At 40.0% G+C, this 8,319-nt stretch overlaps 1 protein-coding gene across 1 annotated transcript in view; it reads right to left on the bottom strand.

Moving 5' to 3' along the window:
• Positions 1–8,118, bottom strand: part of AQP9 (aquaporin 9) — a 47,770-nt gene extending 39,652 nt beyond the window's left edge. The window contains exons 1-2 of the mRNA XM_003987104.6: positions 7,956–8,118; positions 6,411–7,210 (exon numbers count right to left, since the gene is read on the bottom strand). Coding sequence (XP_003987153.1) covers positions 6,411–6,521 — 111 coding nt within the window. The 5' untranslated portion in view covers positions 6,522–7,210; positions 7,956–8,118. The remainder of the gene's footprint in view (positions 1–6,410; positions 7,211–7,955) is intronic.
• Positions 8,119–8,319: the final 201 nt, after the last annotated feature.

Below are 8,319 nucleotides of genomic sequence, written 5' to 3' on the forward strand. Positions count from 1 at the left end.
GAAGAAAAACCAGAGATTTGATTCTAATCCCAGCTCCACCACATATTTGCCTGTGGGCAAGTTCCTCGATCATACTAAGCCTTCATTTCCTTATCTGTAAAATAAGAAAAATTCCCTTACCTCATGAGATTTTTCCAGAACTAATGATTGTCTGGGTACAGTGTATGTTCAACAAATGTTTACCCCTTTCCTGGTCTTTTGTCCTCATCTCATCACCATGCTGGAAGGCAGAGAACCTTCTGTATCAGCCTTCTCACAGCTGCTAAAGGTACAGGGCAAGGGCCCACATAGAACCTTACATCCTTAGTTCTTCCACACTTTCATATTTAGAACCTGGGACTTTCTTAAAGTGACAGAACACCCAGTACAGAAGTACAGACCCATGAGAGGCTGAGAACTAAATGTAAATCGACAGTAAATAATAAGAATCAGGTGGAATTGACTGTGGTGGAAAAAGCATTTGACAGAATCCTGTGAGTGTGTGGGTCTCTGTTTCTTCATCTGAAGGACACAGAGGCATGGCATTTGGGGCCAGAATCAGCCAGGCACTGCTGACAGCAGAGGCTTCTGCCCAATCATATGTTGGCAGACTGACAGCTCTAGCTCAGTGGGACCCTCATCATTGGCAGCCAGGCTTGGAGGGGGACAGGTCTTTGCAAAGTCATAATCCAGACCAAGCAGAGAGGAAACAGAGAAAGGGCAGGTGGCTGTTGAGCAAGAAAGTGTGAGAGAAGAGTTATGGTGTCCCTTTATTCCCCCTTGCCTATTGGTCCCTTGCTCTGAGCCACAAGGTGTCCTCAAGGAGAATCCAGAAAATAGAAGCTCTAGGGGAAACACAGTGCAATGCATGGTCAATGTGTTCATTAAGGACATGAAGATATGACTGAACCACCTCAGAACCCTAGTGTTACAAGAGCTTTGAGTGTGTTTGTAGATACTGAAGTGGTCCATAAACTCTATGCTAATAGAGCTTCTGTAAAATTTCTCTGTCAGGATCATGTCTGCTCTATATAATCATCTTTTGGTACCTTTACTATCTAATGTATTTTAGGCTACAAAATTAGTAAAGTTCTCTTGAGCTTTCCCATGAAAGGAGTTAATTCTCATCAAACAATGGTACATTAGTAATAACTAAAGCCAAGATATCAAGCCCAGCTCTCACATTCATGGGCTGGGTGACCTTGGGTGAACCTCTTAATTATGTTATACCTATTTCTCCCACCTGACAAAATGGAGTTGATATCTTTCTCTCTCTGTATCTCTTTCTTTCTCCCTCTCCCTCTCTCTTTCTCTCCCTTTCCCCCAGGAAAGATATAAATATAACAATAAACAAGAATCTATATGAGATGTGCAACAACATGGATGGATCTAGAGAGTATAATGCTAAGTCAACAAACACCACATGATTTCACTCATATGTGGAATTTAATAAACAAAACAAGCAAAGACAAAAAGAGACAAGCTCTCTAGAACACAAACTGGTAACCAGAGGGAAGGTAGGTGGGGGCTGGATGAAATAGGTAAAGGGGATTAAAAATACACTTATCATGATGAGCACTGAGTAATATATAGAATAGTTGAATTTCTATATTGTACACCTGAAATATAACACTGTATATTAACCAAAATGAAATTGAAAAAAATAATCTACCTGAGAAGGCACTCTATGCCTCTTGGAGGGAAAATGCAGTGGAAACCAAGAGAAGTTTATGCTTAAGGTAGTGTGGGCTCCACACTGACTCAAAGGACATATGATTGCATCAATCTGTGTGTCAGCTTCCCCATCAATAGGAAGGGCCAGCAACATCTATCTCATCCGGTTCTCAGAGCTGTCCTACTAGTACCTGGAAATTCTAAATATGTAGCAGTCCCAAATGTCCTGAATTATGCCCTGCAAAGCACTTATTTTAAGAACTGGCTTGTTTTAAAAATTTTCCTATTTTACTCTAAATGCTAATCACATATTCTTTTGTTTCAAAAGCTCTCCAGTATGAAATAGACCCACTCTAAGATCTGAGCACACTTTGTAATAATAATTTTAAAGACCTAGAATTTCTATAGTTAGCATATCTGATATCTCTCCAAGAACAGAATGGCAAACTCAGTGACTTTGGCAAGGTGGGAAGTTTGGTCATGAAGTCACGGAGGAAGGCAGAAGCAGATATGGAAATCACTGTGGGGTTTGACATTTGTCATGTGCCATCCATCTCACTTCCTCCCTCCCTCCTGCACTGCCCACTCCCTTATGCCCTCCACATCCTGTGTCCCAGGTCTCTGCTCATTCTATTTCACCTTCAGGGCACAGATCGAGGCTATTACTTTTAGCAGAAGTATTTACATTTTTTCAATCTTAGAGATGCCAAAAGGTAGATCTCTAATGTGCAAGCTTGACAGAGTGAGACAAGAATTTAGAGTCTTTCCCAATACACAAGGAGATGATCACCCACTCATAAATTCTGCCCTGGAAGGATGCCCTTCCACTACATGAGGAAATATAGCTGCTGGCCAGGCTGTTCACCTCAGCATCTTCAATAGGATGAACTCTGTATCAAAGAATCCGGAAACATTTGAAGACAGGAAAGGGTGCATGGAGTGGTGAGGAGTAAACATAGCTGCTACAAGAAATGACTAGAAATTCTGGGAATTTCAGCCACCAAAAGGCATTTTAATTGAACACACATTTATGGGGACCCATTTACGTATGTGCAGAGTTCTGTGGCAGATGTTGGGGAAAGGAGCCTGCAAGATGTCCAGAAGGAGACAAAGAAGCTGTTTTCAAGTACTACAAAGACTCTGAAGTAGAAGAGGGGAAGGGGCGAGCATGGGGAAAGGGAGCCAGCATTTTATGAGCGGTTCCTATCTCAGGAGCTTTACATGTAGTGGGTATTTAATGTGCAGTTTGAAATCCCCAGGCCCTGAGCCATGTGCAGAAGGCTAAGGATTCCCCTGCTCGCTCCCTTCCCCTTGTTGAGCAGTGACCCTTGTTGAGCAGTGTTTTCTGCTTCAGAAAGCTTTGGGGGTACAACTCATGGTCGGGCCTTATCAGGTGCCCACCAGTTAAACTCACGTGACTGCAAGCAAATGAGAGAGCTAACTCATGGCTCTAGTCTATGGAGACGTTCAAGTGGAGGGAGTCTGATTTACTATCTATCAAGGACATTGTGGAAGGAACTCCAGCAATGGGTGGGAAGTGTAGGCTCTAAAATTAGAAAGAATGCCAGTTCAGTGCTTTCCTGGTTTGGGCCAGTGACTTCATCTCTTTGAGTCCTCATTTCTTCAATTGTTTATGAGTAATAATAAAGCCTTTCCAATGCAGCTATTGTAGGATTAAACAAATGTATGTAAAGAAGCTAACATATGGTAGGTACTTAATACATACTCCCTCCCTACGTTTGCAGCTCAAGGCTTTGAAACCCTTCTATGTATTAGGGAAGATCCACTGTGACCCCTCTCCCTGGCACTAGCAAAGGTGGAAAGGTATACCTATCCCATGTCTACAAGCCCAAATTAGAGCTAATTCTTTGGCTTATAACCTAGTTATTGCTGTTTTTAGTTATAGTTTACAAAGAATTTTTCATGGACCTTAATGCTACCAGTGGGCCTTATTAGTCATTTGCACCATGGTATAAATGAGTTTAAGATACTTCTTCTAAGGGCAGGTTTTTGAGAGGAAGGAGGAAAATGGCACCAGACTCTCAGGGTCTGGGGGAAAAGCCAAATTTGAAGGACTGATGAGTCCTGCATATCCTCTGCCATCTTTTTTTTTTTTTTTTATGTTCCCTTTTGCCCATACCTTGTCAACAATCAAAGCTTTCTACTATACAAAGCAACATATTATGCACATTTTCTAATAAAGTAGAAATAATTATTTTGGCTAAGAGTTGAGCAAAGCCACATAATTGGTTAGAAAAAATATTGTGTTGTGTGAAAACTTCTGGCATATATACCCCCAAGCCTTAATAAAAATATTATAATCACAATTATGGATTCCACAAGAGTTTGCTTTAAAAAAATAAATGTACAGTGGAGATGGAAATGAATCATTTAGGAAATTATTGGCTTTGGCCAGAAGACACAAAGTTTTATTTTTCAATATACAGTATGAAGATATGTGTTTAGCTCCCACCGTGAATGGTAGGGGAAGACATGCTACTAATTGTATGAGTAAACGGCTGACGGTAACTTTCACTTACTCAACTCGGAGGGAATGAGATTAAGAAACAGCTTCTTGTTAAGAAAGGAGGGTTTAAATTAAAAAAAAAAAAGGAGGGTTTTTAACTTTTTCAGTTGCAAAATGGTTGTTTAGTTCACTTCCTCCTCTGTGTTTTCTGCAGATGACTACAGACTATAACTGAATTTGCTTTACTTCTCAGTACCACAGGTCACCATAGAGCTGCATCGAGTCTGTAGTGACATCCACTCTCTTCTTTGGGACCAAATTTCAAGTAACATGAACAGTTTTTGTCTCACTGAGGGTGATTTTCCAGTAAGCACAGAGTAAGATCAGAAGAATCATGGGCTTGGGGCACCTGAGTGGCTTAGTCCCTTAAAGTGTCTGACTTCGGATCAGGTCATGTTCTCACAGCTTGTGAGTTTGAGCCCCGCATCGGGCTCTGTGTTGACAGCTCAGAGCCTGGAGCTACTTTAGATTCTGTGTCTCCCTCTCTCTCTGCCCCACCCCTGCTCACACTCTGTCTCTCTCTCCTTCAAAAATAAATAAACATTAAAAAACATTTTTTTTTAAAGAAGAATCATGGGCTTTTATTTTCTCTCTTTTTCTCCAACCACCCGCCCTCCCATCCACATTCTTAACACGAGTGAGGACAGTCAGGAAAGAGTGCAAATAGCTGTCCATTTGCCTCAAGAATACTTGAGTGAATTCAGTAAAAAGAGGTTCTCAGAGACCAGAACACTTATGACTTTCTCTCAATTTACACTAGTTCAATTTTTTGAGTTCACACTTGTTTCTTGATCTTGGCTTATTCTCCTAAATTATGTATTTATACAAAGCAAAGAACTTTATTCTGAGATATAGCTGACTTATAAACATTATGTTAGCTTCAGGGGTACAATATAATAATTCAATATTTATATATATTATGAAATGATAACCACAATAAGTCTGGTTAACATTTATCACAACATAGTTATAAATTTTTTTATCCTGATAACAAACTCTATCTATGCTCTTAGCAACTTTCAAATATGCAATACAGTATTATTAACTGTAGTCACCATGCTGTACATCAGCAAGAACTTGTAAGTTTATGGACAAATCTCTATAACTTTAAGAAAAATGAAATTATTAATACTGAAGTAGGGAATCTTTGAGGGGATTTTTAAAAAAAAATTTTTTTAACATTTATTTATTTGAGAGAAAGAGAGAGAGTGTTAGCAGGGCAGAGAGAGAGGGAGACACCAAATACAAAGCAGGCTCCAGGCTCTGAGATGTCAGCACAGAGTCCAACACGGGGCTTGAACTCACGAGCCATGAAATCATGACCTGAGCCAAAGTCAGATGCTTAACCAACTGAGCCACCCAAGAGCCCCTTGAGAGGATTTTTTTTAAAGCAAGTTAAAGTCAGTAGTTGTTGTTGCATATGAGAATAATTGAAAATTTAATTTTCTGGCTCCAGCTGAAAATTCAGGATCCAAAGAATGCTATAGCATGCAATAGGGTGGAAGCTTAGAGCCCGTGCCACTTACATAAACTGTCCAGTCTTTCCTTAATAGCTGTGCAGTTCTCTGGACAAAATCCTTCAGTGGTTCTTAGAATCAATCCTTCTGTTTATACACACACACACACACACACACACACACGTTTCTTATAACTGTTGTATTGAAGATCTTTAGATATCAGTTTCAGGTAAAAAGAGGGGGGAAATGAGGTAAAACCAAAGATGGATGATTGTAGAATGCATATTTCTATCTAGTGTAATTTCTAACTTGTTAAAAGTCAAATGATATGACAACACAATCTTTGCCGAGCACTTGTAATACTGAGCTGTTTCTTGCCACTCATATTTATTGACTGCCAGTTCTTACTTCAAGTGACTGAGTCACCTCAATATTTGTGGGAAATAAACAAGGTATAAATCAATTGATCAATGAGACAAATTACTAATGACTGATTTTAATCAAAGCCAGCTCAGAATCTCAGTAAATTGCGGAAGTGAAGAAAGTAGTTCACTCCCCCTCTCCTGTCCCCATCAACTCTTGTGAATAAATGAAATGTGTAAATGGAAACCCAACCTTGTGGCCAGTACAGAACCAAACAGCCCGGAAGGAATGTGCTATTTCCTGGAAGAGATGAATCTAGCGACAAACTTAAAGAAAAGAAAACAAAACTATTCATTACCAGCTGGGTAAAAAGGAAGGCATAATTGGGTCAGGATTCAGGAAACACTTACGATCATTATAAAGGTGCCCAAGAACTCAGAGATTGTTTCTTTAGCTAAGGTGCTCTTCAAGACCAGTCTTTGCTTGAAGCTCTTCCCCTTTCGTCCTTTCCCAGGCTGCATCTTGGGTCTTCTCCAAGGACCACTCTCCACCAATACCTGCTTCTTCTGGTCCCTACTTCACTCGCACATGAAAATGGAAGTTTTGACAACTGCTCACAGATTCCTGGAGATGTCTGGTGAGCTTCTCTGACTGTACAAACACTGTCCCAATTAGAACCCGTGACTTAATCCTCTTCTGGTGAAATTGTCATCTCCTGTTCACAGTTGTTTATTTGAATTAGCAGGTTAGAACCTGAAATCCCCCAAACGATCCTTTTTGTGCCTGATAGATTAATCATTACCTTTATTCTCAAGGTATTTTTTTCTCTGTTGGTTTTTGTTTTGTTTTGTTTTGTTTTTTTTCTTCAAGAGATGAGAAAAGAGATGTTGTGCTGGTTGTGTTGCCAAACCACAGCGATGGGCTCCCGTCCAGAAGATTTGCATGTTACACAATTGCAGTCTTCTGTTTTCTTTTTTTTTTCCCCTGTTCAGAAGTGGGTGGTTGGGGTGTAGTTTGGGATTGTCAAATCAGGTACAGATACATCCAGTGTAAACATTCTCTTCTGAAGGAACTTTTCATGCACGTTGGAGAATATGAAGCAAATACAGATGTATTGTTCTGCAAGATTAATCCCTCTTGTTTTCTTCCAATGTAATTCCAGTGATTTAATGACACCTTCCTCAGGGTGGTAAGAACAGCTGCATCCATTCTAGAGATGGAGAAACAAACATACAAAGAGACCATTGCAAGTCTTTAGGACAGGATGGATCTCCTCCTTGGTTACTGTGGCTGGGTTTCATCTACTGAGGATAGACTGGGATCCAAGAATTAAAATGATGGAGAAAGCAACTTGTTGACTTTCTTCTGAAGGAGGATTCTGGTTTGAAAATCTAGTTACTCCCTTTTGTTTACCATGAAATATTTAAGCAAAATTCATAGAAAATAAACAATAGCAGCTTGAAACTGTTGGAGATCACTGAGCCAGAAAGAGATCAGTCTGAGTATATGCCACGCCAGTTAAACAAGAAAGGAGTTAAATACATCTAAATAATCCTTCTAGGTTATGCCATTTAAGTTTGATGAATTATCATCCTTGTAGGCAACAAATTGTTTAGGACTAGCTTCCTGTCATGTCAAATATTTAAGCCTTGTTTTTTAAAGCTAGTTTGTCTGAAGAGATAGAATGCATCAGTTGTTTTTGAATACCAAGGCAGTGCCATGGAATTAGTACCCACGCTTTGTGCTGCCTCCCAACCCTCCCACAGAGAAGCCAGCTCTGTTTCAGGTCTTTCCCTACCTTTGCAGGAGGCCTACAGTCATTTCCAACTGAGGAGGCAGGCAGGAAGGGAGGGAGGTGAGATCTGGTGAAAACAGCTATTGAGAGTCAAAGGACAGAAGGAGATACCTAATCTGTAGGTGAGGTAGAGTTTAGACCTAAAGAAATTATAACTTACCTGAGGGCACATCATTGCAGAGCCAGGACAGGAATGTAGCATTTTGGCTTTAATTCTTGGTTAAGTTATCATGGATACCATTGTCCAGAAGGATTACTTGTGACCACACTATTCCAAAGTCCCAGTAGATGAACCAGAGAAACAGGACTTTATTGCTGTGACTACAACTAATATCATACAAGGGTGTTCTTTGGTCTGTTTATTCACTCATCTAAGAAATATTTATAGCATACTCATTATGTGCCAAGCACTGCATTTAGCAAAGCACACATAGTTCTTGTCCTTTACAGAGCTTAGAGTCTAATGAGGAAGACAGGCATAGTGAAACAATCATACACACAGAAATATGAAATCATAATTGAGA

This window comes from Felis catus, chromosome B3, assembly GCF_018350175.1.
Source record: "Felis catus isolate Fca126 chromosome B3, F.catus_Fca126_mat1.0, whole genome shotgun sequence".
Lineage (NCBI taxonomy): Eukaryota > Metazoa > Chordata > Mammalia > Carnivora > Felidae > Felis > Felis catus.